This window comes from Sparus aurata, chromosome 22, assembly GCF_900880675.1.
Source record: "Sparus aurata chromosome 22, fSpaAur1.1, whole genome shotgun sequence".
Taxonomy (NCBI): Eukaryota; Metazoa; Chordata; class Actinopteri; order Spariformes; family Sparidae; genus Sparus; species Sparus aurata.
The window spans coordinates 29,168,007-29,194,341 of record NC_044208.1 but is presented as its reverse complement, the minus strand read 5'-3'; the positions used below and the strand labels follow the sequence as shown (position 1 = coordinate 29,194,341).

General features: G+C 41.6%; 3 protein-coding genes, 3 long non-coding RNA genes and 1 other non-coding gene across 10 annotated transcripts; 4 read left to right on the top strand and 3 right to left on the bottom strand.

Moving 5' to 3' along the window:
• Positions 1-75: 75 nt before the first annotated feature.
• LOC115574623 (uncharacterized) lies at positions 76-2,610 on the top strand. Of its 2 annotated transcripts, XR_003982522.1 has the most exons (4): positions 76-931; positions 1,025-1,202; positions 1,994-2,041; positions 2,422-2,610. It is a non-coding gene; the product is annotated as an uncharacterized LOC115574623 (long non-coding RNA). The 2 variants fall into 2 exon arrangements; XR_003982521.1 differs by having other exon boundaries at positions 76-1,202.
• A 601-nt stretch (positions 2,611-3,211) lies between these two features.
• trnas-gcu (transfer RNA serine (anticodon GCU)) lies at positions 3,212-3,293 on the top strand. The gene has a single exon. It is a non-coding gene; the product is annotated as a tRNA-Ser (tRNA).
• A 141-nt stretch (positions 3,294-3,434) lies between these two features.
• On the bottom strand, positions 3,435-5,347 carry LOC115574621 (protein FAM177A1). The gene is made up of 5 exons (XM_030406277.1): positions 4,845-5,347; positions 4,426-4,587; positions 4,268-4,322; positions 4,069-4,163; positions 3,435-3,911 (listed from the first exon to the last, which is right to left on the bottom strand). The coding sequence occupies exons 1-5, from the start codon at positions 4,863-4,865 to the stop codon at positions 3,708-3,710; spliced, it is 537 nt and encodes a 178-aa protein (XP_030262137.1). The 5' UTR covers positions 4,866-5,347; the 3' UTR covers positions 3,435-3,707.
• LOC115574624 (uncharacterized) lies at positions 4,157-4,850 on the top strand. Its single transcript, XR_003982523.1, has 3 exons — positions 4,157-4,362; positions 4,437-4,603; positions 4,713-4,850. It is a non-coding gene; the product is annotated as an uncharacterized LOC115574624 (long non-coding RNA).
• Positions 5,348-6,438: 1,091 nt separating the features above from the next.
• brox (BRO1 domain and CAAX motif containing) lies at positions 6,439-15,217 on the bottom strand. The gene is made up of 13 exons (XM_030406276.1): positions 15,083-15,217; positions 14,446-14,565; positions 13,164-13,270; positions 12,219-12,315; positions 11,822-11,917; positions 11,604-11,676; positions 10,805-10,910; positions 10,533-10,622; positions 10,173-10,258; positions 9,997-10,078; positions 9,031-9,181; positions 8,380-8,539; positions 6,439-8,270 (listed from the first exon to the last, which is right to left on the bottom strand). Exons 2-13 carry the CDS (start codon positions 14,544-14,546, stop codon positions 8,187-8,189), a joined length of 1,233 nt encoding a protein of 410 aa, XP_030262136.1. The 5' UTR covers positions 14,547-14,565; positions 15,083-15,217; the 3' UTR covers positions 6,439-8,186.
• Positions 15,088-26,035, top strand: LOC115574625 (uncharacterized). 3 transcript variants are annotated; one of them, XR_003982526.1, is made up of 4 exons: positions 15,088-15,315; positions 21,066-21,240; positions 22,312-22,398; positions 25,471-26,035. It is a non-coding gene; the product is annotated as an uncharacterized LOC115574625 (long non-coding RNA). The 3 variants fall into 3 exon arrangements; XR_003982525.1 differs by lacking the exon at positions 21,066-21,240; XR_003982524.1 differs by lacking the exon at positions 15,088-15,315 and having other exon boundaries at positions 20,708-21,240.
• Positions 16,771-20,082, bottom strand: LOC115574619 (alpha-1,6-mannosyl-glycoprotein 2-beta-N-acetylglucosaminyltransferase). Its single transcript, XM_030406275.1, has 2 exons — positions 19,985-20,082; positions 16,771-19,907 (listed from the first exon to the last, which is right to left on the bottom strand). Exon 2 carries the CDS (start codon positions 19,661-19,663, stop codon positions 18,425-18,427), a length of 1,239 nt encoding a protein of 412 aa, XP_030262135.1. The 5' UTR covers positions 19,664-19,907; positions 19,985-20,082; the 3' UTR covers positions 16,771-18,424.
• Positions 26,036-26,335: the final 300 nt, after the last annotated feature.

The window sequence follows — 26,335 nt, the reverse complement described above, 5'->3', positions numbered from 1 at the left end:
AATCAACCACAGCTACCAACACTCACGGCCCTTCAACTCTGGGCTAATATGCTGTCACATGTAAAGTTAGAAAAATAACGTTTCAATCCCTGAGGAGCTACGTTAGCATTAGCGATAGCTTCATTCACCAGTATGCAGTTAGTTAGGTCACATCACATTCAATGTAAAAACGCTTTTTACTTTGTTTTGGACATGTCTTAAAAATGTATCCTAGCCAGCCCCAGGCTAACGTGACTTACCGTCTGCCTCCACTCGCTCTTCATCGTCAGGTCCTCCTCAATCGTCTCCCGGTGCAGCAGCACCTGTGGCTGCTGGCGGGTTGGTGGTCCCAGCACCGAAAAGGTCCGTCAACTTCGCACATTTAGAAGCCTCCACCTCCACAGACTTCAACTTTTTTAATCGCTGTTTCTCAGCACCAGCCGGGCGTTTCTTCATCTTATCCATTTTCAAGTTGCGGACACGACAGTTTGGAAGACGCTCACTGCTACTCTAACGGTCCAACGGTTGGGACAGTGAGTGGGGGCCTTAACGTTCCTACTGGCTCAGACAGCAGCAGCCCTTCCCGCCCGCCCCTCGAGGTCCCGCCCCTCGAGGTCCCGCCCTGGCCCCGCCCTGGTTCGTGTAGTGATTGACAGCACTGTCAGGGCTCTCTGAGCCTGTCAGCCCCTGATTGATTGACAGCGACAAACAATAGACCAATTATATGTGGCGATGCTGGTGACACACTGCTAGCCCTCTGTAGCCAATTGGCCGGCCCGATTGGAGGGAATTTAGAGAAGAAGAACAAAACAAAACAAAACAAAAAACACATAACGGACCGGACTGGCCCACATTAGGTCAGCGGACCACCGGCACAAATACAATTTGACTGGAACTACACGTGTCCATATATCAGGGGTTAATGGACACACCTGTGTATCTAGTTTTAACAGTAAGATGTTTCTGAAGCTAAAGAGAACTAATGCTAATTCAACAAGAGATAACGTTTGATATTGTGGCTCAACTTATGAGGATCTGTTTAAAGGAGGCAGACGTTGGAGGAGGAGAGAGGTCAGACGGTTTACATCAGACGACCTGCTGTTTCCCTCCTGTGACTTGTTGCTGTGTTCCATCGCCCACTTGTGTGTCTGAACTGTGACGGACGTTGACATTGAGAAAGCCATCTCTTGTCCTCTTCTGTCCTACTAACAAACAATGGAGTCGTGAGTACTAACTGAAATCATTTTGAGCTCAGTTGAGTGAAGTGACTGTTACAGTTTACGGGCCAACAAGCTTCATCCAGCAGGCCTGCAACAGGTTTAAATCTCATTTACTGTGTTTCATGTGACTGTGTGTGGGCCCACAGGTACATGTTGAGTTTTGAGTCACTGTTTTGAAGGTAACTTAAAGATTTTAATAGTTAATAGGTGTTTTTGCTTGTAACAGAGGAGATAAAGAGTAGCTATCGTTTATTTTTTATTTTCCAAGTGTATACAGGAAAAGGTTTTTGTTTTGAAACATAAAAGAGAAGTAACAACTTTAAGAAGCTTGAAACTTTATTTAAATTGTATTAAATTGTTGTATAAATAATTACCTGTGAGGATTATTGCATTTAAAGTACAGTTGTGGTGGCCATTATTAAAGTTACAAATAAAATAGTTGTATTTTTCTACAATGATACCACAAATACCACCTTTTATATCAAGTCTTCACAATTTTACAGATACAAACAATATTCACTCGAACTTCTTCCTGAATAGTACATAGTACAGATACAGTAGATGTACTTATAAATCTGAAACAGGCGCTAGTGAGAAAATAAATGTAAAGAAAATACTTCTCCAAACAAAATGAATAAACCTGAACAAAATAAAGGTGTTTAGAGCTCTGGTGTTATTTGTGATAATGGTTTCCATCATGTCTCAAATTTTTCTTCTTTCAGTTTTAGCTTTGTTGCAGTGTTTTCCATAATAAAGACTTTTTTTTGCTCCGTCTCTCCACTGCATGATGTCAGGGGGTCGTTCTTCCTCTCTGTCAGGTAGCTGCACTATCAGATCCTCAGGTATTATCCACAGTGTATTTATAAAGGGATGGATTTTAATTTCACCATTCATAAAAAACAATATTTCTGGCAGTTTGATAACAGGTGTAAAAACTAGCTTCTCTCCTATTCACTGAAGACAGATGGGTAGATATGTTTGATATCATATATCAAAAATGTTTTTTCACCAAGAATATATTTTTTTAATTCACAAAGAAAAATACATTTCCACAAAGAAAGAAGTTGTTTTTTTCACAAAAATATATATTGCTTAAATTATTCTTGATGTATTTATCATAGCTGTTTTAATTGATACTTGACATTTTGCTGCTGTTATATTGTAAATGTCCCCATTGTGTGACTAATACTGGATTATTTTATCTACTTCTACTTGAGTGCAGATCTTCAGGACTCCTTCCACCACTCATCTGTTGTGATCAGTCAAATTGATCAGTCCCTGATTCAAACACTAGATGGCCACAGATACTCAGACAATCACATCTCCGTCTCAAACCTCTTTAACTTAATGTAGAAGTACCTGAGCACAGATTGAGACTCAGGCGGACAGGTAGGAGGGACCAGGCGAGGACCAGGTGAGCACCAGCAGCTGCCTGTGTGGATATTCACTCCACATTTCCTGCAGGTGTTTTTAAAATGTCTAGATTCTTCTCTCAGTTCTCTTCAGATGATGAGTCCTTTTGTAAAATACTCCCGCTTCTCATATATCATAACACTGATTGGAGCGACTGAACTCGCTGTTGCAGCTGATAATGGAAACATTAGTGCTCGCTAAGTTTTACTGCACACAACGAGCAGGACTTCTGATGATAACGCCGCTGGTTACTTTATTACCAGTGAGTAACATTAACACGACGACAGCTACAGTCATGTGTAGTTGTTAGTTGTTAGTTATTAAAGGACGTGTGCTTTGTGAAGGAGGCAGAAGACACTGAAGCAGATGAAACTTCCACAACGTACAGAGTTTTAGTCGTAGCTAACGTTAGCACGGCACATTAGCTGCCACATTAGCATAGCATACTAGCACGCAAGCTAACGTTAGTAAGGTAAATCCATCCCGTAGTCAGGCTCTATATATATATATATTCTATGTATAACGAATGTAATGTAGCATGAGAGCGTTCGTGTTCGTTCTATGTTTCATATATCTATGATGATAGCATTGGTGTAGCGGACGAGGTGGCCGAGTGGTTAAGGCGATGGACTGCTAATCCATTGTGCTCTGCACGCGTGGGTTCGAATCCCATCCTCGTCGATAAACTTTATTTTTTTTTTAACAGACAATCGTATTTCTTTCAAACGGTGTTAAATCTTAAGTGGTAGTGTATACATATATTTATTGATATATTTAACCCCTTCTTGTGATATTATGCAAACAGGAAACGGCAGCAATTCATTTATTTTCAGCTGACCTTTATTTTATTTTTTTTACTTTATTTTGGTAACTACACGAAGAAAAGTCCCACACCATTTTAAAAAATAATCACATTTTTACAGTAGTATCCAAACAAAGACAACTTTAATGTTGTCATTTTATTTTCACATTTCTCTGTTGTAACATTAACATGAACACAACGACAGTCTCACCATTCTCTCAGAAAACGTTCTGCATCAAACACACTCAGTGCAAACAAAGGCTTCAACATCAGATCACGTCAGATTATTGCTTTTATTCCAAACAGTCCTCGTCCTCTTGATAGCCTCTGTTGTGACAGCCTTTGTTCCCGTCCGTTTGTTTCTCGTCACAGCTCTGAGGCGATCGTGTGTCTGCTGTAGCTCCATACTGCGCTCCATCCACTCCCTGAGAGAGGTGGAGGGTCTCGGCCTCTCCGTCCCTGAGTTCGTCTGTTGTTTGGCTGCTTGTAGTTTGTGACTGAGACAGAGGAAATAAGAGTCAGGAGCGAGAATACAACCATCCACAGAGCTGCAGGAGTAGCTCCATCTCATTTCCTGTCTTATTGCTGAAGTCTCTAAGATGGGACTGTAGTTTTGTTTTTGACTGTACTGGTGCTCCTGAGTTTTTACATTACCTTGTGGTCACGATCATACTGGTCTATGGCATACTGGTATTTGGCTGCCTTCAGTCCCAGTGCACCAGCTAGTCTCTCTCCAAGGAAATCACAAGCTAGTTTTGGAAACAACAACGACAATAACATCGGTGAGACTTTTCATCCCAGCTACAATCAGGCTGCTGTTTAATTGTTGTGCTTTAAATGTCTCATTACGTACTCAGCAGGGAAATCCTCCCAACCAGAATGGCCACATTCTTGCATGAGAAGCTGACCTGAGAAGGAAGAGAACACAGAACATAGACAAAAACACAAGTGCGTATTAATAACACTTAAATGCTACTGAACATGACATCCCTTCCTCAAACAGCGTCCCACCCTCTGTGCAGGTTCTGTGAAGGGAGGCCTGTCCGATGACTGCTCCTCTTCCTCCTCGCTGTCTTCCTCCTCCAGAGTTTCACCGCTGGAGAAGTGGATGGTCCTCCTCTGTTTGGACCCGGCAGGACCCCCAAACTCTGTTTCCTGGGTGTCTGGTGATGTCTGACAGATCACACAGGTCTTTACATTAACTTTTAGTTGAGCTGTTTATCAATTAGCCGACACACTGTTGTTATATCACTATCTGATCCAGCATGTTCACGTTTCCTCTGCTTTTTTATATACAGGGTGCAACAGGCTCCACAGTGCAGAGTGGCACGACACAAGCGGCAGTTAAAAGTTAACTGTTGTTAGAGTGTAACTGAACACAACCTCAGCCAACGTCTTTGTTTCTCTTTCATCATTATTACAACACTTACTTCCTGGTGGCTGTTGTTCATTCTTCAGATGCTACAAGTCCTCCTTCGCAAAAAACACCGTCGCTTGTTTCTCATGTCACAGCTGAACTGTGTGTTCATCCACGTTGACCCTGCGATGTGGAGAAAAAACAACTACAGGATCCAGGATCAGTCCTGAAACCTGAGACAGCCAAATACAGCAGTGCAAACCTGAGCTGCAGAGCTGTAATGCAGTCGGTGTCATTGCTGGGCTGGATGGGCTGGATGGGCTGGATGGGCTGGGCTTAGCAGGACGTCAGGGTTTACTGCATCCTGGTTAAACGTTAATGTTTCCAATATTCCCCTTAGATTTGTCCCTTAGGTCAAACATCTAAACATCTACATAATATATATCTACTTTCTGCAGCACCTCACTTCCTACTAAAGTAAAACAACTTCTGGATGTTTTCCTCAAACTCAGTCTGACATAATGTCTTGACTAAAATTGATTTTTAACGAGGGATGGGGAACTAAAAAGTCACACTTGAGTTACAGTAAAGACGTCATGTTAAATATCATATCTTGGTGAAAGTGAAAGTCCCCCATGTGTTTCTGATAACTACATTTTTAGTACAAATCAATGTAGTTAACACATTATTATAACAGACGTAATACAGCAAAGTCATTTCAAAATGTACTCAAATAACAAAAGTAAAAGTAAACTTTGTATATATACATGTACGTATACTATGATCGACCAATTATCTGCTGTTTTAATTAATTTTTTAAGGATCTGATCGCTGCTTTGGCTTTAATGCAGCATCAGGATCTAAAGTTATCAAACACAGTGGAGTAAAAATGTCAGGTTTTGGCTACAAAATGTAGAAAAGTAGAAGAATAAAGTGTCAGATAATCAGATACTCATGAAAGTTTAAATCCATAGTACTTGAATCAATGTATTTAGTTAAATTCTGCATCAGATAACCACAAAGTAGAACCCACCCAGCTCAGACGAGTACATAAATAACGTGGACATTATGTGCTCGTGTCTGAAATCACAGTAACCTTTAGAAGAATGTGATGTTTGATCATGATACTGCCAGAGATCCTAGTTTACTCCCTTCAGGTTCCTGGGTTATCTTGGTGTTACTAAAACAAACCAGAACATTTTTTACGTGTTGGCTAAAAACTGGAGAAATGAAAACGGACATGTTGAAACGTTCAGCTGTAATAAAAAATATCACGACACAAGTTCAGAAACACTTGTATTTAAATTTGTTTTCATTTTCACCACATGTGTTTGTGATGGACCGAGTGTTCAGAGTTTAATATCGTAGTCTCACAGCGACGGGGTCTGTACTTTAAAAAGAGTGATCGAGATGGAAACAGCAGAGTCTGAGATGAGGATCAAGTCTTTCCTTGCCCTCAATACTTGATAGATTGAGTGTGGATTCAGGACACTACACGTCTTTGAAGCCGAGATAACTCTGATCACATCACCAGAGCGACTGTCTGATCCACCGAGGACGATATACACTCACTATAACACAGAATCACTTTATAACAGCAGATCCGTTCTGTATCTCACTAAACATTTAATAATCGTGTTGAGTCATATCAGCACGAGACAGACAAATGCAGTTTTACGGATGATTTAATAGAGTTTGAAATACATTTTACATGAAGGACACATTGGAGGAGTACTGAGCTACAGCAGTGAGCACTGTACCGGTGATCTGACACACCGCGCTAATAAAGATTAGCCTTGAACAAAAGATAAGGACTCAGCCTGGGTCTGTTTTCTGTAGTTTACCTCACTGTTCCAGGTTTAATAACAAACAGTGGTTAAACTTCATGACCATTATAACCCCATTAGACTGAAAGTCCCGTATGATCGAGTATTAAGAGCAAACGTATCGTGCTATAATGAGATTTACTGAGAAAATTAGCTTTTTACTACAGTTGGCGTCGAGCCCAGGTAAGCTAATATACATGTAGGGGCATAAATGACTACATGTGAGCAGTATAATACAGTTTATACACGTTTACAGCAACTGATAGTTATGCTTTAACCAACATTTATTTTCAAAGTGGGGGAGTTTTGACAATACGAGCAACTTGTGAGAGCAGCACGTCAAATCATTTCAGACACAAACCTCAATCTGAGAGCTGTGCCCTGATCTTTGTCTGTAAGGAAGGAGGCAACACTCAGCAGATGTACAGCACACACACACACACACACACACACACACACATCGTGTCACTACTGACAGCAGCACTCTCTCAGCATCGTGTGTCTCTGGTGTGTCCACCGAATCAGAAAAGAAATCAAAATCATTATCACCAAGAACATGATTGGAGTTACACAGAACTGTATACCGTCGTAAGTGTTTCACGTCCTCAACTAAAAATATCATGACATAAGAATAGAAATAAATTAAGAACTACTTCAATCAGGGACGTATTACACAATCCCTAAACATGATCAAGAGTGATTCAGCCTCGTCCAGTAATAACGTTTGTTTTAAATGAAGAGTAGAAGAAAAAAAAAAAAAATAACAGCTACATGTCATGCACAAAAAGTAAACTACAGTACAAACATCATGTGATCCAAATCAAATATTGATTATTGATTGTAAACTGCTACAGCTACCAGCGATAACACGTGGTCCTGTTCATTCCGTCTGTCCGCTGTTCATTTATGTTTCAGAAGTGTGTTTCATGAGGAAGTGAACAAATCTCAGCCTGAAATGCATTCAGATCATCTTCCAGTACCGTCTGGTGATTGTGGGAATGCAATTTGCAGCATTGGTAAATATTCACTATAAAAAGTGTCTTTCTATCATGTCACTTGTTTTGTTCATCATGAGGTAATTTATCAGCATGTTTAAAAGGCCAGTTTCTATGTTTTTGAGTCATTAATCTATAATTCAGTGCCAAAAAGCTCATAAAACAAATACTTCTGTGCTTCTGGGCCACAGTGAACATGTTTACATCCAAGCCAAAGGCACCTTTAATAGAACTGCGTCACCCATAAGGCTTATTTATAATCCACCTTGACTTGACCTCATGTGAAGGCCTAATTTTAAATCATCCTTCAGCTGACATGTAAATTCTAACAATAACCTGAAAGACCTCCGTTCAGATGTTTGGTCGGACTTCATGAAGCTGTTCAGAGGATGTGAGCGGCTCTGGCTTTAGATGAGAGGACATGGCTGTCATACCCAAATACAATACGAATGTTTCAGCATAAATGTAAAACACCATGGATTAATATTAGAAAAAAAATATACATTTTTCCTATGGAGATTTACATGGAAAGAAATATGGATGCCATCATTACAATAGATGGTGTTGAAGCGTGAGGCTGAGGGTGGAGTGTGTTTAGGAGACGACGCAGCCTGTGTCCTTCTGCGGCTTCAGATCCGGCTCCTTCACCGGCTTCACCTCCTCCTCCTTGGGTTTGGCCTGAAGCAACAATAACAGATGAAACAACGGCCTCAGACACATGTAAGCTATTCTGAATATGAGGTCATCCTGCCTTCGTTGGAATCAGCTTTGAGCTGAGCCGCAGTACCTTGTCATTTTTGGCTCCCTTGGTCAGGTCGAAGGTGGCGTAGACCTCGGCGGAGCACTGCTCACTGAGAGGCGGCAGCTCGAAGGCGACCGGCTCAGCCAGGCCGTAACTCGCCTTCAACTCCAGCTGAGGCGCCTCAGCTGGGACCTTGTGGAAGTATCTGAGGAAATATGTCCAAAGTTGCAATTTAGTAGAGGGAAGGTGTGTCACTTCACCATTAATGCAACATGACAGAGGCTTTAGATCCAGTACATGCTGTTTACAACAACCAGCTGCTGCAAATATAAACACACAGATAGCCGTTATGGACAGCAGCTAACAGCTACATACTGTTAGCTGTGGTGGAATGCAGATGTGTTGTTAGAGAGACAGTGAGGATTCGCCCACACTGATCAGATCATCTGATGTACTGAGAAGCTGCCTCGAGTTAAAACGATCAGTTCCTATTCAAAAAGAAATAAAGCGAGTGTATTTCTTCCTGTTGAGACGGAGAAGTTTAAAGTTTAAAGCTGTTATCAGTTGTCCACCGCCACTGTTGCCATCAATGTAGGTAAAGATTATGACTATGGGGATTTTCCTGCATGTATAAACACAAATACAGTACATCAGGGTGTCCATGCATGTGTGCGCACGTCTGCTCGACTGACTCACATGAAGCCATTTTCTCGTTGGCACTTCTCCAGCGTGTTTTTAATGACGCCGCCCAGTTTGAGGAAGAACAGCTGCTCCGACGGCTTGGCTGTGGTGCCCGGGCCTTTGGTCTGACGATACTCTTTACACAGCGCCTCAGCACGGGAGTAACCTAAACACAGAGCTCTTCATGTTAATACAAAACAAATCCAGGCAGTAAAGAGAAAAGAGAAAATGTGTCTCTGAGTAGTGCAGCAACACAGGACACAAACAGGCAGGAAGCACCTGTATGCAAATAGTTTGTTACACTTTAACTGTCACATTGCTGAACCCAAATCAGCATATACATATACATACTAATATATTCTGTAAAGTAGTACTCACACATTACTGCATACGTTTAACTGTAACCTTCACATGTGCTGCACTGTCCTACAGATGTATCAGATTCATGCTGTACGAGGCTCGTTACAAACTACTTTACACAACGTAAAACACACATATGTACGTCACATAAAATATCTGAATGACTTTCAGAGACAAGAAGAGCTTTTCACAAATATGTTTACTGATAAATACATAAAAACTACCCAACAGCTAAAACACTGAGCAGGGACACGTACAGCCCCACATCAACAGACCCACACTATCACTTTAAAAGCCGTCTGACAGACACAACTTTATATAAAACCCAAAATTCATTGTTCAAGTTTCTGTACGTATATTTTTGAGCCAGCAGATTTTGGTCACATTTTCAGAAGACCTATAATAAATTAATTACTGAACCAAACTTCATGAATGTATTTTGAGACAAAGCAGTTTGTGTTCACAGAAACATGAGAGCTGTAGAAGTCATTGGAACTGAAGACTGAAGACATGATATACATGTCCTAAGTGTATATACCACTGTACACTAATACAGGCTATAAAAACCTTTTAAGTGCAATAATAGATTTATAAAAAGTTCAATAAAAGGCACAGACTTACACTTTTCTGCCTCCTGGAGAGATCGTATAGCCTCACCACACTTGTCGGTGGCCAGCAGCGTCTGTCCGTGATAGCAGTACGCCTGCAAACACAACCAAGTATCATCGTTTGTTCAGTGAGGCTCCTTTACATTAGTAAAAGTAGTGTGAGCTGCACTGTGATATGCATTAACTTACATAAGCCATGTAAAAGTGCTGCTTCAGCTGAAGATACTTCCTCCACTTGCTGCTGCACTCCGGCTCCAAGGTGTTCAGTGTGTGATCTGCAGACACACATACTGGACTTTAGTAGCCTGACCCAGAACTCTGACTGCTCTCTGAGCCCATTTTACATCAATGCAGGTGGCAAAACTCAGCAGCAACATACTCACAACTCATAACTTGTACTCTTCACATATGAACTACTGTGGTGCATCACTGATAAACTCCCCCATGTCAGGTTCACACAGGGCGTAGTACACCTCTCGATTATTAAACACTGTTTTAATCAAACAAAACAAGCACTGTAACACTTCCACAGACGTCTTCAGCACTGACCGGCTTTCTGATAGAAGTTTGCCGTCTCGAACGAGAGTGCTGCGATGAGTGTGGCGTTGTGCTTCAGTTCAATCGCTCTGGCAATCGTCACTGTTAAAGAGAAACAGATCAGGAATCAACAAGTGGAAACAAGTTACTACAATTCTGATATCATGATGTGATTTAAAGAGTGGCTTTAGGTTATATATCGCAACACTATTAAAACGTCAGCGACAGACACAAACATATCTTCACTGAGGTCAGTACAGTGTCTAAGTGTGGAGCTACTTCACCTTCTTGGGCCTCCGCCTGGCACTGGATGATGTATGCATCGATCACTCTGGGCTCCAGGTCTCGGCCTTTCTCAGCAGGGGTGATGAGACGAGGGATGTGGACCTCCTGTAGAGAACATGAAAGGTGCCACTTAATGTTATCTTAAATCCATGCTTCTTCTCAGTTTTCTCTTTGTGTTAGAGAGAATGTTTAATCTGACCGAGGCTCGTCTTCTGTGTGAAATCAAATACAGGGAAATAAAGAAGTGCTGTGTGTAGCTTCTTACATTTTACACCACAGGTTTGTAAAGTTATACACTGAGGGAACCAGTTCAGGAAACACTGAGACCACTGCACCTTTTAACATCCACAGAGCGTATACTCTCCTCCCCTGCCTGTTGCCATGGAGTCAGTTTATCAACCAACACTTGGAGCCCCATTTTAAAAGCCTGTATTTGTTTACATTTTGGCAAATTGGCCCTATTAAAATAATTAACTATTTGCACTTCCTGTTTGCAGTGTACCCATGGATGTACACCCCACTATCACTGTATCACTTTGATACTGAAGGAAACTGCGATGATTCTCAAAAGAGTTCTGGCAAGTTATACTAGCTGCTTTCTTTTTCCTTTGTAGGATTTGAAAGCAGATTTATGGATATTTATTCCCAGTGAGGTTTAGGTCACACTGAATCTAAAAATATGTCGTATCATGTGTGATGACGTCAGAGCGATGACTTTTAGAGGAAGACAGAAAGAAACACCCGTCTCTTTCACCTCACTCAAAACCTCGTCTGGACCCGTCTGTAGACGTAACTCACCTTCAGGTTTTTGAATATACCAGCAGCAACTTTCAGACTCCGGTGAACATCTTTAGCTTCAGGCTCTGTGATGCTATTGAACAGGTAAACACAGAAGTAATAAATATTTAGTATAGTAACAAAGAAATGTAACATAAGAAAAATACAAATCTAGGATTAAACAGTAAATAACTTGCTTCACATGAATGAAAACACAAACAGAGACAGGAAGCACATACTTTTCTTTCCCTGCTAGTCTCGAGGCAAACTTGGTGTACCAGACGGCGACGTTGAAGGCCATGGAGACCAGTTCAAAGACGGCATCCTGCTGGGCGCTGGGAGGAGAGACAGTTACGTGTTCAGCACAGAAGCCGGCAATGATAAAAATAACATTTAGAGAAACAACAATGATCAGAGATTCTGTGTATGGATTAAGACCCAATGAAATAGCAGTAGTGTGTTCCTAAGATTGCCACTAAAGGCATTAGGAAAAATAAAACCAATCACTTCTTCTCCGTTGTTTTGTGGCCGTTTGGTTTCAAGTTTTTTTTAGCTTTCAACGTTTCATCTGACTTCACTCCTCCTTAAATCCCACCACCTATGATGTGGATGGAAGTATTCAGTCTGTGTTTCTACCTCGGCGTGTTTCCCTGTAAGGTGTCAGTCCACTTGAAGTTCTGGATGAACCTCATCTTGTTCTCCTGTGTAGTTCCATCCAAAGATGAGATAAAGCCTGTCATAAACCAAACAATTAAAGCAGCTGGTTAGGTGCGAAGCAAAATCAAAAAATATTATGTTAGAAGGCAAACAAAGAGAAACACCATAATAACTGTTAATTAACATTAAATGTCGAACATGTTACCAACTATTTCCTTATCTCCATTGAAAACGTGTCTAACCTCGATATACATATTGCCATCGTTATGTCGCCCAGGAGTAATGGAAACATTTAGAATAACTGAAAGCTGCCTTTCTGATCATTACAGCAGAGTGTACGACCATACTGAACCCACCTGTGAAGGCGCACAGTATCTGAATAATGCACCCTTTAAATAGCAGGAAAAATACTGCACCACTGACTTTAGACCAGCTTTCTGTTTGTCTATGGCACGGTCACTTCTGGTTCCTCTTTGCATAGAAACAATAGCCAACAATACTGACCACATCTCATTTTGAGGCCAATGTGTCCAGGTACATGCAGGTGTGTTTGCTACCTACACAACCTGGGTGCTGGGCAAGAAAATGACAATTGTTGTGGTCGGAAACTAGAAATTATGCTTGTGCGTCACTTTTTGCGGGGCATCTGTTAGGGCCCAGTGTATTTTCAGCTGCATCATTACATCAAATGTAAAAAACACAGATGTTATTCATATTTCTTCAATATTTAACGACCCTATTTTGTATCTGGGCAATTGTTTGACTGAACAGCACATTTGAATAAACCCTTAGATGGGTGAGACTGTATCATCAGGGATTAAAACTGTTTGTCTAAGTTAACACGATAATAATGCGTTAGTGGCAATGCAGATTCTGTGATTATGACAGAGAGGATAACAGGTATTTGCTGCAGTGTAAACAAACCTTGTAGGAGAGAGAAATATGCATCTGTGGCATTTTTCATGATCTCAGGGTTGCAGGTGACATCAGTGAACATCTCCAGCAGCCTCGCCCTGGTTGTCCTCAGGTCACTGAATGGGTGAAAAAAAAGAAAGCAAGAAAAACATCAACTGTTGCTCATAAAATATGCATAAAGAGTTCATGTTATGCTTTTGGGGTTTTTGCCTTTCCTGTGTTTTGTTGTGTTGTGAAGCACTTTACAGTTACTCTCTCCAACAGAGAACACTGCTGCACTGCCTGAAACACCTGGTCTGTCGAGCCTTTACTCTCGTAACTTATGTGCATCACTGTGTAACAGGCGTTATGTAAATATAAATCTCTTTATTATCACAAAGTATACATGGCTGTATTGCAGGATGCTGGATCGACCACATCAAACTTTATCAGGTACCTGAAAACACACCGGATAGCTCAGTCACTTGGTAATGTGACAGGTAACCTCAGCGCCTGCTACACAAGTTTAACACAATAAAAATCAGCAAAAACACAAACAACTGTATCCACAAACATGTTCTGTTGTGTAAGAAAAAGACTTCAGATAGACAATAACTCCAATAATATATGAAGACTTTTATATTTCTGCTAGGAATCATTTGTGTCACACAAAGAAAGCTGCCAAACATTCACCGATGATTGATTACTTTTTTTCATTCATGTTTTCACATCACCAGTTTATGTACTTGCAGTTTATTTCAGATAATCTGGCAGCACTAGTGTTTAACATGTAGCTACTGTAGTTCCATATTAATATTGTAAAGTAATATCCAGTTAGGCATTTTACAGTGAGGCTTTCATTGTGTGTATTGTTATCATATTGTATTGCAATAGCCTGTTTAATACCAAACAACTAATCAGTGTTGATAATAGTCAGAGCTGATAGATAAAGCAGTGATGATAATACAGTACACGCTTTGAATTCCTAACATATAACTATGAGGCGCTCTAAACAGAGCGGACGGCGTGCAACAGAGGACACATCGCTCATTACGACCATGAGAGACTTGAGACATGCAAAACAAATGACTTGTGAGCAGAACATGACCTCCTCAGAGTCTTTACATCCAACACGACACCACCATGCTGTGAGTTACAGAGGTGACTGTGTTCCACTCCAGTAGTTTGATATATGAGTGTTTAAGGAGACATCACAGAAGCAGTGTGGATTCTGTTCACAGTCATGATCACACTCACAGCTCAATCTGATAACAGTGTTCTCAGTGTATGACGGGTTGATAAGAGGACATACTTGCATATCTTATTGGCTGCAGGGCTTCCTGCCACTCCGTAGAAGTTAAAGGACACCGGCGCTGTCGCCTTCAGCGGGTTTCTGTGAAACCAGTGTGCCATCCTGTGGAGAAGGACACACCTAAACAGGGTGGGAGAGAAAAGATGACAAGCACTTCATGAATGCTCCACTTCTGGTTAACACATAGTGGATACAGTGGAGCTGGAGACCTCCCAGATAGCAAATACATGATAATAAGCTGGCTATTTATCAAGTGGGCAGCGTTAGTTAGCTTTACGTGTCTTCTGGCTAACACAATTAACGTTACGGACACTGTGGCTACAACCTGCTAGCGGCCGCGTTAGCTCCCTCACAAACACTATTCACCAACATCCAGCGGTTATCATGCTGAGAGAAACAACACAACACCTCGGACGGCTCGTTTATCTGCCATGGATGGTGTTTTTGATAATAATATGTGTGTCAATTTGAGACAAAGTCCATTACGTAAGCTACGGAGAGCAACAGCTAACGGCTAACGCTAGCTACAGCCAACAACGTAAACATGTTTAGTAGAAGCGATGTGACAACCGATTCACTATACTTCTAAATATATTGGTTGTATTTGTTTGAATGTAGCATGAGTTTTGCTGTTTACCTGTCGTCCCGGCGCTGTAGATACGAGGTTTGATAGCCCTGATGGAAAGTGTGACAGTGACAACAACTTACTTCCGGAAATAAACACCGAGCAGGAGTTGACCAATGAGAGCCCAGGGTTCAGTCACATGACGTGTGCCTGGAAAATACCCCAGCTCTTCCTTCAGCTTCTGTTTAGTTCAGCAGCTGTTAGCAACATGCAGCTAGCAACATGCTATTTTTAGCAGCTGTCAGGTGAGTCAGGTATATTCTGTGTAACAATTACATCTGCCTAATTATAACAGTTATGATTGGCCCTCAATTCTCTCATTACAGGGTGTCTGATGGGTCTTTGAAAGTGTTAAAAAGCCTTAAATGCCTCTTTCCAAGGTATTAAATGTAATTGTTTGTTTTCAAAATGTTTATTTATTAAGTAGGTAAAGTGACCACAGGCTGTTAACTCCTCATATAATTTTAATTTATCACAATCAGACATGATCACATGGGAGGAATTTGGTCTGTAGGTGTAAAACAACAAACAGCACTAAAAATACTTTAAAGACAAAAATATGGAGCGAGTGTGAATATAAATATAAGAGGAGTGTGACTGATCTTAAAATAGGTGAAGACTGTCCAGATTTATCCAGTAGTGTACAAAGTTTGACCTGGATTGTGCAAGATCGCAGTAGATGTGCCAAAATAAGCTAAAACTTACGTTAATATAATGTAGGTGCAGGGGGCTCAGTGTCAGTGGGGGTCACAGGCCTTGTTAGTGAAATAGAATATAAATGGATATCTAAAGCTCTCATAGGTAAAAAAAATAAATAAATAACACAAATTTGTGTAGCAGAACTTATTTTGTGTCCGACCTTTAGGTCCGGCTGAAACTACCTGACAGTTTATAAGTAATTACAGCTACAACAGAATTGATTCACTATTAATAATCTAATGATAAATGATCTAATAATATTTCAGTCACAGGGCCAATTTACAATTTACTTATTTTCTACAGAACAAGTTTAACTTTTTATACTAAAACTGAACTTTTTCTTCAGTTGGATTTTGAATGCAGGACTTTACATTATTGTGTTGCTACTTTGACTTGAGTAAATATTTCATGACTTCTTCCACCGCTGTGTATTTGTGGTTGAATTCGTAAATGACACAACACTCCTGACCAAAGTTTAATATATTTAATTTTTAGTTTTGTCAATTGTTTTGATTATTCATCAAACACTGGTTTCTAATGGTTTTTTTCAAGTAAACCTTGCACTGGGTTGGTCACTCAGTTCATTCTCTTGTGCTGTGTTCCACCTGTGTGAATGATGTTGTGTAGATAAGGAGTTACCACAAACAAAGGACAGTTTTGAGTCGTGCTTTCTTACGATCTCAACATAACTCAAAGTGGCAATGAGGTCTTAAGATGTATAAAAGTTAACTTAAGGATTCCTGCATATACCCTGCATTATTTCTTTGAAGATTTCTTGGAAATAACTATTACTTGGTTTATTAATTATAGAAAAAAATACAATCAGAGTTACTTGGTTTTGGTTTGTCGTGTTGAAGTGTCTTCTGTACTTTCAGTTGACCTGCTGCGTGATGACGTATAACTCTCGGGTTTCCATCAGAATTAAATGAACGTGTGCCCACTGAACAGTTTCTCAACATGAACTATATTAAACAGCTATTTACAGGAAACCAAACAAACAATGAAAATCCAGCCTTTTATTTGTTCCCATTTGACAAACATCTGGTGAACAATGAACAGCTTTTTCAAGTGATTATCAGAAACAAACACGAAAACAAGCAACAACTAAAAAAAGGAAGAAGTTGGTCTCATTCTCAACAACTGTACATCTCACCGACAAAGGAACATTAATGGTCCTTAAGAATTGAATCTACTTTTCAACATCAAATAGGTGATAATTGATTTCATTATCACATTATTAATTTCATATTTCATGGCCAGGAATCTCCATAAGGCACATTAAAGTGTACAAATATCAGGTCAAACAACTTATTTGGAGCCACTTTCACCGGCCAAAGTGATGCAATCAATCCACCTGACTGTACTGCACAATGAAGATTGTTGTGAAATTAACATTCACATTTAATTTTCCCTCAACATCCCATGAATATAGAGACTATCAGAAAATACATATCAGGAGAGCAAAAAATCCCCACCGACAGATGCATACAAGTACTTGGTCAACAAAATCATCTTTGTGCACCTTTAAAAATATATATTAAACAAGTTTAGGCACAAAGGCACAAACCAGAAGGCACTTTTGGTCAGCTTAAAGGCAATATCAACACGCAGCATCAACATGTACTGTAGCCACAGTGGGCTGTTTTTTTTAGTTTCACTAACAATTGACGGAATGCCAGAAAAGGAAACATCTGTCTTTCCTTCTTATAAAAATGCAAAGCAATTCTTTCCGTTCTTGTTTTGATGTCATATCCCAAAATAAATTCTGACAAAGAAGGTGCAAATGTAGAAATGCAGAATGACAGTTGAGCCCAACAATGTTTGCACAACGCAGACGAGACTCCGAGGGGTCACAAACAGAAATCAATGTCGAGCCGGTGCTCGTGGCTGCAACCAGCGATCAATAGAGCGAGGGGGGTAAAAGTCTAAGTACGTGTTGTCAGTTGATCTCAGTCATAAAACCAGAGACCCTCAGTTATAACGGACGGAAACTGGAAGTTACACTCAGTAAAGCTTATTCCATTATGTGCATGATTTCATGTTGACATTTCACAGTCAATTTTAAAGAAACTGTTGCTGTCTAAACTACAACTTTCCCACATATTTGATTGTCATTTTAATTCAGCCTAAACATCTGCACACCACATGCATCTTTTTCTTGTTGCACTTAAAAATCGTACCATAAAAAGCATATTAACACGTTGAGCTGATTGTTAATAAACATTCTGTGCTCTGCAAATCAGTGTGTGTACATCACTGCACACTATAGTTTACACTCGTTCCTCGTCGCTGTGCAGTAGATCTAATCTGCAGCTTTGGCTTGTTAGACACCCACAGATAAACAAACCTGGGGACATGAAACTCAACAGCGTGACTGAGCTTTTATGCATTTCACTCAACACAAGTCTTTGGCAACCGTGCAGCTTTGGTGATTTAAAAAAAAAAAGTAAGAAAGATTCTTAAAACGTGTGTAGGTGTGTACACGCGACGTGCTCGGACCTGATTTGGTCCTACTTTTTTGGAAGACGTCTCTGAAAGGCAACATTAACACAATCAAAGCGGAAAAACGCAACTCACTGCAGCCTCTGGACCTGAAAAGTTGTGTATGAATGGCACATCTGCACAATACCAAAGAACATTTTACCCAGAGAAAAGTTACAGTTTGGCGTAGTTTTTGCACAGACTATGGTCTCGAACGTCTCCCCAGCCTCCGTTCTTCATGTGCGCCTTGTGCTCAACTGCTTCTGCACCATTAAGAACAAGTGATGGAGGGAAGAGGCTGTCCCTGGCCGTTTGAAGGCCCTCCTCCACCTTCTGTGAAGCCCATTCTGGCCTGCATTTGTCCTTCTGGTGAAGGCCACAGTCTCCTGTGTGGAGAACCCTGCTGCCCTGCGCCACCAGCACTTTGAGGGGTTTTGATATGCAGCCGCCCGAGAGGTGCTGTAGAGTCCAGTCCCAGTTATAGTCGTCGTAGGTGCAGAACTCGACGTTGCAGCCCATCAGCTTGTAGTACACCTCCCTGGAGATGGCCATGCCTATGTTGTGCTTAGTGGACATCCACCCAGCGGTCAGCACCTTATTGGACACTTTGGTAAAATCAGCGAGGCCATTGTGATTACCCAAAGCAAGCATGTCACAATCCGGACAGCTGCTCTTCCTGAAGCCGATCATTGATTTATAAAAATGGAAAAAGTCAGGTAGGATGTAGTTGTCCTCCTCCAGAAAGATGACAAAGCCGCTGTATCCCTGCATGGCCTGCACTCGCTCCCACACGAAGTGCAGCTTCCACCACCAGTGGTGTTTGGTCTGAGTGATGAAGGCCTCCCTGTAGTGCCCGTAGGAGTCGGGGTGCTCTGCGTTGAGGCATCTTGCCTTCAGAGCGCTGTCCTTGGACATGTCTCGGTGGCAGTCCTGTGGATCCTGTCCAGGAAACTCAGCAGGATACAGCTGAATGCTGAAGGGGAAATAGATCTGCAGCACTTTGCAGAAAGTTATCCTCTGCACGATGGCGTTTATTTCCTCTGAAAAGTAGTCATGGCTGAAGATGAGGAGGAAGCTGTGGACCTCAGCAGCTTTCTCCAGGGACCTGATGAGCAGTCTGAGGTATTCGGGCCTGTTGTGGACCTGCACGACCAGCACCAGCTGAGGCTCCCCTGGGAACTTGTCCACGTTCAGAACACACTGTTTGTAGTTGGCATTGTAAACGGACCGGGCCAGCTCTGCCGGCGAGCCGAACACAAACTTCACCGTGTCACCAGGACGCACGGCCGGATTTCCCTGAATGACGTCATTATCGGACACCAACAGCACGCGCGTCGACACCAGGAGCGTCACGACCACGAAGGAAACACCCAGCAGCGCCAGCAGATTCTTCTTGTGCAGCCGGAACCTCATTTTGTCAGAGAGTAGACAGTGAAGACTACAACAGTGATGGCGCTCATTCACCTGGTCGTCATTATAAACCTGTCGTGTCCTCGCGCGGTGACGCTCCAATCTCCTGCTCCAGGCAGCCCGACGTCGCGCGGCGCTCTGCCCTCACCCAGATGTCAGGCGGCTGCTGGCTGCGCCTCCGCTCGAGGACTCCGTCGACCCTGTCGGACACCGGGTCATCTACAGAACCGTCGCGTGCTGGTTCCACCTGTAAGACGAGCGGAGTGAGACACGAGTTGGTCCGCACGAGCTCGGTGCTGATTCTACTGTGTGACTGTAACTCACCTCAAAGTTCTGTCAACACGCGCACACCAGGAAGAGGATGATCAGATACATGTTGGCTACAACTTATTGACTGCTGACGTGTAAGATCCAGCCAACGGGGAGAGACCGAGCCGCTGCTCGACCAATCAGCGTCCAGCATTCAGTAGTGTAATATGAGACGGACATGTAGTAACAGCAGGAAGAGAAAAGGTACTTTACTTCAGTGACGTGACCAACACTTCTCTGTCCTAAAGTATGTAGAAGTATTCAGAACTTTACTGAAGTTAAAGTACTAATACCACACCGTGAGACACTACAAGTAAAAGTACTGCATTCAAAACTTTACTGAAGTAAAGTACTAATACCACACCGTGAGACACTACAAGTAAAGTACTGCATTCAAAACTTTACTTAAGTAAAAGTACTTATACCACACTGTGAGACACTACAAGTAGAAGTACTAATACCACACTGTGAGACACTACAAGTAAAAGTACTGCATTCAAAATGTAACTGAAGTAAAAGTACTTATACCACACCGTGAGACACTACAAGTAAAAGTACTGTATTCAGAACGTTACTGAAGTAAAAGTACTGCATTCAAAACTTTACTTAAGTAAAAGTACTTATACCACACTGTGAGACACTACAGGTAGAAATACTGCATTCATTACTGAAGTAAAGTACTAATACCACTCTGTGAGACACTACAAAGTACTGCATTCAAAATGTAACTGACACACTGTGAGACACTACAGGTAAAAGTACTGCATTCAAAATGTAACTGAAGTAAAAGTACTTATACCACACTGTGAGACACTACAGGTAAAAGTACTGCATTCAAAATGTAACTGAAGTAAAAGTACTTATACCACACCGTGAGACACTACAAGTAAAAGTACTGTATTCAGAACGTTAGTGAAGTAAAAGTACTGTATTCAGAACGTTAGTGAAGTAAAAGTACTGTATTCAGAACTTTACTGATGTAAAAGTACTAATACCACACCGTGAGACACTACAGGTAAAAGTACTGCATTCAGAACTTTACTGAAGTAAAAGTAATGATACCACTAAGCTCACTCAGGAACACTTTGTCCTTCAGGTCATCAGAGTCACCTGGAGCTTCGTGGTTCTAACTGGACCAGAAGAGGATGAAACTTTACTATCTTTGGACTTCAGACTGTCTTTACTTGTTATTTAAACTGACACCTGACAATGCAGAACGGAACCAGACTTAGTTGCAGTTGGCCTGACATAGTGCAGGATAACAACAACAGGTAATTACATAAAGATAAATAAGTAAAAAGTAAAGTAATCATTAGTACTTAATGAAAATACAAAAATATATTGCACATCTGAAAAGTAGGTAAAGCAGTCAGAGAAATGTATTGGAGTACAAGTACAACATGTGCCACTGATATGTGGAGAAGAAGTATAAAGTTTGTAAATGTACCTCGATTTTGTAGTTAAAGCAGCATTATGTAGAAACTGAATGTTGAACCCAGGATGGTGGTTGCAGGTGTTCAGTGTCTGTTGGCTGTTAAACATTTATTCCTTTATACTCTACCAGACACAAAGTAATGTTGTTTGCAGACGTTGTTTTAGAGCACAGGTCATGTTTTATTTTATTTTTGTCCTTTTTGTTTGTTTGTTTGTTTGTTCATTTAAAAATAAAAACATTTTTAAAATGCCATTTTGTGTGATTTGGCGCCCCCCACTGTTCAGGAGTGGAACACCACTGTAAATAAAATCCTGCAACTAAAATGTGAGTCGGTACGACATCACGTAGCGCAGAAACAAGCGATGAGGGCGGAGTGGCTGTGACAGTTCACACTGTTACAAGACCTTTGATTTTAAGCTGTTATTTTGAGGTAAAATAAGTAAATAATGTTGCTTTAAGTAGACTCTTTTTAGTGAACCGTGCAGGGGCATTTCAGCATTACCTGATAGTGATATAAGAAAGGCAGACAGGAAACATGGCGACAGAGAGAGAGAGAGAGAAAGAGGTGGAACTGGAACAGGAAGTGTGCCAACTCAAACACAAGGCAACTCAAAGTGATCGACAGGGGAATAAAATTAAATAGAAATACATTAAAAACGAGTAGGAAGACATCAAGAAACAGAACACTGAAACAAGTGAAGAAATAGGAAAGTGAGCTAAACTAGAAGGTTTAAAAGAAACAAGAGTAAATAATAAAAGTCACAGTGCAGTTCAAAACCTTAAAACCAGAGAAAGGTCTTCAGTCTAGATCTAAAAGAGGTGAGAGTCGGAGCACACCTGCAGTTTTCTGGGAGTTTGTTCCAGATGTGTGGTTCATCACAACTGAACGCTGCTCCTCCGTGTTCAGTTCTGAGTCCAGGGACTGAAAGCAGACCAGAACCTGACGACCTCGGAGGTCTGGATGCTTCAGAACGCAGCAGCAGATCAGAACCCGGTCAGTGCTTTATAAACCAACAGCAGGACGTTGAAATCTATTATGTGACAGACATGAAGCCGGTGTAAAGATCTGAGAACAGGAGTGATGTCACTCTACAGTCTGTAGTCCCTTTATAACTAGTATCATATTGAACTTTCCCCTGATAACCTTCTTAAGAAGTTACAGATAAACTCTGGTCCCTTTATCAGGAAATTAGTGAGAAACAGTGAGAACAGTGAAATGTTATTTTCCACCCATAAAGAGTATTTAAAACATGAGTATCTTTGAAGGGACGTTTCCTGGACGGCTCAGTTTCCCCCCTGACTTCCTGTTACCTGTTCAGGTTTGGCTGGTTGAATTGGATTCAGATTTGCTGGAAGACATCTCACCTGGATACAAAACAAAAGGGTGTTGGGCGTAATACCTGAAACTACAAGACTGGGGAACTTGATCCCCCTACTAGGAGGGGACGGTACAACAGGACATGGAACCAGAGCTGCAGAGACGGTGTTTCATACTGGGACAGTACTCGGCTTGAATAGGACCCTGTTGTGTTGGAGAATACCTGTTCTATCTGATCATTCATGTGTAAGGACGCATAGGAAGTCAACTGATTTGTTGTATAGCTTTTAACAGCTAGACGGTTTTAAGAATACAAGCTGTGGATGTGTTTCTTTACTCAGTGATGTCAATATATATATTAATATATATTATTATGTAATGACAGAAATCCAGTGAACCAAATACTCAGAATGTTCCTAAAGACTCATTCGTCTTGTGTTTAAACTCAGACTGTATTCATCTACAATGAAGAACAATCCCTCAGAAACCAGTTTAAAACTGAGCATAATTTAATCTATAAGGTTAAACATTGTTATAAATTGTTATAAATTGACATCAAATTGTAAATTGAATGTGTCCATTCCATAAACAAAAAGTTTAACTGATCAGTGTTTCTGTCTCAGACTAGTGACGTTTAATCGACAGGTCAACCGATCAAACACATTCCTGCTGAAGAAACGACGAATCAAAGCCCTCCATCACATTAATGACTCATGATAGTAATAAAGTAATTAAATGCTCGTGATCGTCTCACACACAGATGAACAACAGTGCTGTTCACACTGTCACAGCTCCAGACTGAGGTTGGCAGACAGGAAGACATTAAGAAATTAAACTTGGATTCATTTTATGAAAAACACTTTGTGGCTCTTTTGATGACTCGAAGCTCAGAGACTCAACACATTTAAATTATTCAGGAATGGACACAAATTCAATTTGTAAATCTATTAATACATGGATTATAATTCAGCTTCCAATCAGGTCCTACAATCCTACAACCACACACCAGCAGCCCAGGGTCATGCACTAGCAAACCCTCCGAGTCCACCAACAGTCCTCCAAGTCCACCAACAGTCCTCCAAGTATACCAACAGTCCTCCAAGTCCACCAACAGTCCTCCAAGTCCACCAACAGTCCTCCAAGTATACCAACAGTCCTCCAAGTCCACCAACAGTCCTCCAAGTATACCAACAGTCCTCCAAGTCCACCAACAGTCCTCCAAGTATACCAACAGTCCTCCAAGTCTACCAACAGTCCTCCCAGTCCACAACAGTCCTCCAAGTCCACCAACAGTCCTCCAAGTATACCAACAGTCCTCCAAGTATACCAACAGTCCTCCAAGTCCACCAACAGTCCTCCAAATATACCAACAGTCCTCCAAGTCCACCAACAGTCCTCCCAGTCCACCAACAGTCCTCCCAGTCCACCACAGTCCTCCGAGTCTACCAACAGTCCTCCAAGTATACCAACAGTCCTCCAAGTATACCAACAGTCCTCCAAGTCCACCAACAGCCCTCCAAGTCCACCAACAGTCCTCCAAGTATACCAACAGTCCTCCAAGTCCACCAACAGTCCTCCAAGTATACCAACAGTCCTCCAAGTCCACCAACAGTCCTCCGAGTCCACCAAATGTCCTCCAAGTCCACCAACAGTCCTCCAAGTATACCAACAGTCCTCCAAGTATACCAACAGTCCTCCAAGTCCACCAACAGCCCTCCAAGTCCACCAACAGTCCTCCAAGTATACCAACAGTCCTCCAAGTCCACTAACAGTCCTCCAAGTATACCAACAGTCCTCCAAGTCCACCACAGTCCTCCGAGTCCACCAAATGTCCTCCAAGTCCACCAACAGTCCTCCAAGTCCACCACAGTCCTCCGAGTCCACCACAGTCCTCTAGGTCCACCACAGTCCTCCGAGTCCACCACAGTCCTCCCAGTCCACCACAGTCCTCCAAGTCCACCAACAGTCCTCCAAGTATACCAACAGTCCTCCAAGTCCACCAACAGTCTTCCAAGTATACCAACAGTCCTCCAAGTCCACCAACAGTCCTCCAAGTATACCAACAGTCCTCCAAGTCCACCAACAGTCCTCCAAGTATACCAACAGTCCACCACAGTCCTCGGAGTCCACCACAGTCCTCCGAGTCCACCACAGTCCTCCGAGTCTCAGCCAGGGAAACTTCCCACACTTTTCTTTTCCTTCAGCTCACTAACAAGACACACAAGTTTGAAACATTATTACGTAACTTCAATATTTTCACTCTCGAATGTGAATTCAGTGCATTTTGTTTCAGCTGATTTGCAGAATATGACAGTTTGTCTGCCTGGGCTGGTTGCACAGAAGTCATTTAAATTAACACACATACACACACACACACACACACACACACAAACACACACACACACACACACACACACACACACACACAAACACACACACACACAAACACACACACACACACACACACACACACACACACAGAGGCCGTATCTCTGCAGGGACATTTTCCACATCATTCAAGGGTTTGTGCTGCTGTTTTCTTTTTTTCTTTTCTCTGAGTACAAAACTACTCTAAACTATCTTGATTAATTATTTTTTTTATATTTTTCTTTCCATTTACTTGTTTTGGGGCAAAAGACCAGCACCAAACTCATCACTCGTCATGTTTTGTTGGGTTCTTGTAGTTCTTATGTAACAGTTCCTGTTATTCTGGCCGGGTTGTGATTAATGTTTTGTACTTTATCTCAGGGAGGGAGTTCAAGGCACCGAGCTTCCGTTGTTTCCAGAGACCCCAAATCCTCCTGGACCTCTGCCGGGGCACCGTGCCGAAAGGCAGCTTCACCACCCGGTACTGCAGCTGTACCAGCAAGAATCGCAAGGTGCTGAAGATGGTGTTCTGGACAGCCCGGTGTGAGCTGCCCTGCCTGCAGGAAGGACCCCCCTCCCCCCCACACCAGCCTGACCTCCTGCTGCCCTCCTGGAGGAGAGATCTGCTCCTCCTGCAGGACACTGAACACACACCAGCTGACTGAAGTCATCAGGCCGACAGACAAATAACACGATCCAACCATCATTTAAACATCTGATATCTCATATTATTATTATTATTGTCTATTGTTTGTTACAAATCAATGATTTACCATTTCTGTAGTGGAGTTTTTAAGTGTAAGTGAGTGTTCTTGTACAACCAGAGTGACAATAAACATCGTGAGTCTATAAGTTTAATGTTTTGCTCATCAAATTACAAAAAATACAACCTGTAAATAGCATATGACAGATTTCTGGTGCCTGCACTTTGTTTCTACTTTGTAAGACTCCACTACAGTTACACGTTACTGAAGTAAAATAAACTGTGAACATTGCAGCTCGTCCATGATATGAAAGTTACCTGCACAGACTTTTGGTGACTTTTGTTCCTGGTCTTCTTCTCTCTGGGTGTTTCCTGCACAGTCTAACAGAAGTGCGTCTGACTCAGCAACAGTCCACATGATCACAACCACATGTTGTTATAAAAACATGTGTTGTACAAAGTGTCCAATAGTCAAATTTGAGTGATATATTGTGTTAAAATATGTTGGTAGGTTCTAGTTCACCTTCACATCTGCGAAAACAC

What these genes read in the sequence shown, in the direction of transcription:
- LOC115574621 (XM_030406277.1), bottom strand. Translation starts at nt 4,865, where the DNA reads ATGAACAACAGCCACCAGGAA. An exon ending in TGAACAACAGCCACCAGGAA is followed by an intron (nt 4,588 to 4,844) that starts GTAAGTGTTGTA and finishes GTGATCTGTCAG; the next exon opens with ACATCACCAGACACCCAGGA. An exon ending in TCACAGAACCTGCACAGAGG is followed by an intron (nt 4,323 to 4,425) that starts GTGGGACGCTGT and finishes CTTCCTTCTCAG; the next exon opens with GTCAGCTTCTCATGCAAGAA.
- brox (XM_030406276.1), bottom strand. Translation starts at nt 14,546, where the DNA reads ATGGCACACTGGTTTCACAGAAACCCGCTGAAGGCGACAGCGCCGGTG. An exon ending in TTACAGGGAAACACGCCGAG is followed by an intron (nt 11,918 to 12,218) that starts GTAGAAACACAG and finishes CTCTCCTCCCAG; the next exon opens with CGCCCAGCAGGATGCCGTCT. An exon ending in TCTCCAGGAGGCAGAAAAGT is followed by an intron (nt 9,182 to 9,996) that starts GTAAGTCTGTGC and finishes CTCTGTGTTTAG; the next exon opens with GTTACTCCCGTGCTGAGGCG.
- LOC115574619 (XM_030406275.1), bottom strand. Translation starts at nt 19,663, where the DNA reads ATGAGGTTCCGGCTGCACAAGAAGAATCTGCTGGCGCTGCTGGGTGTT.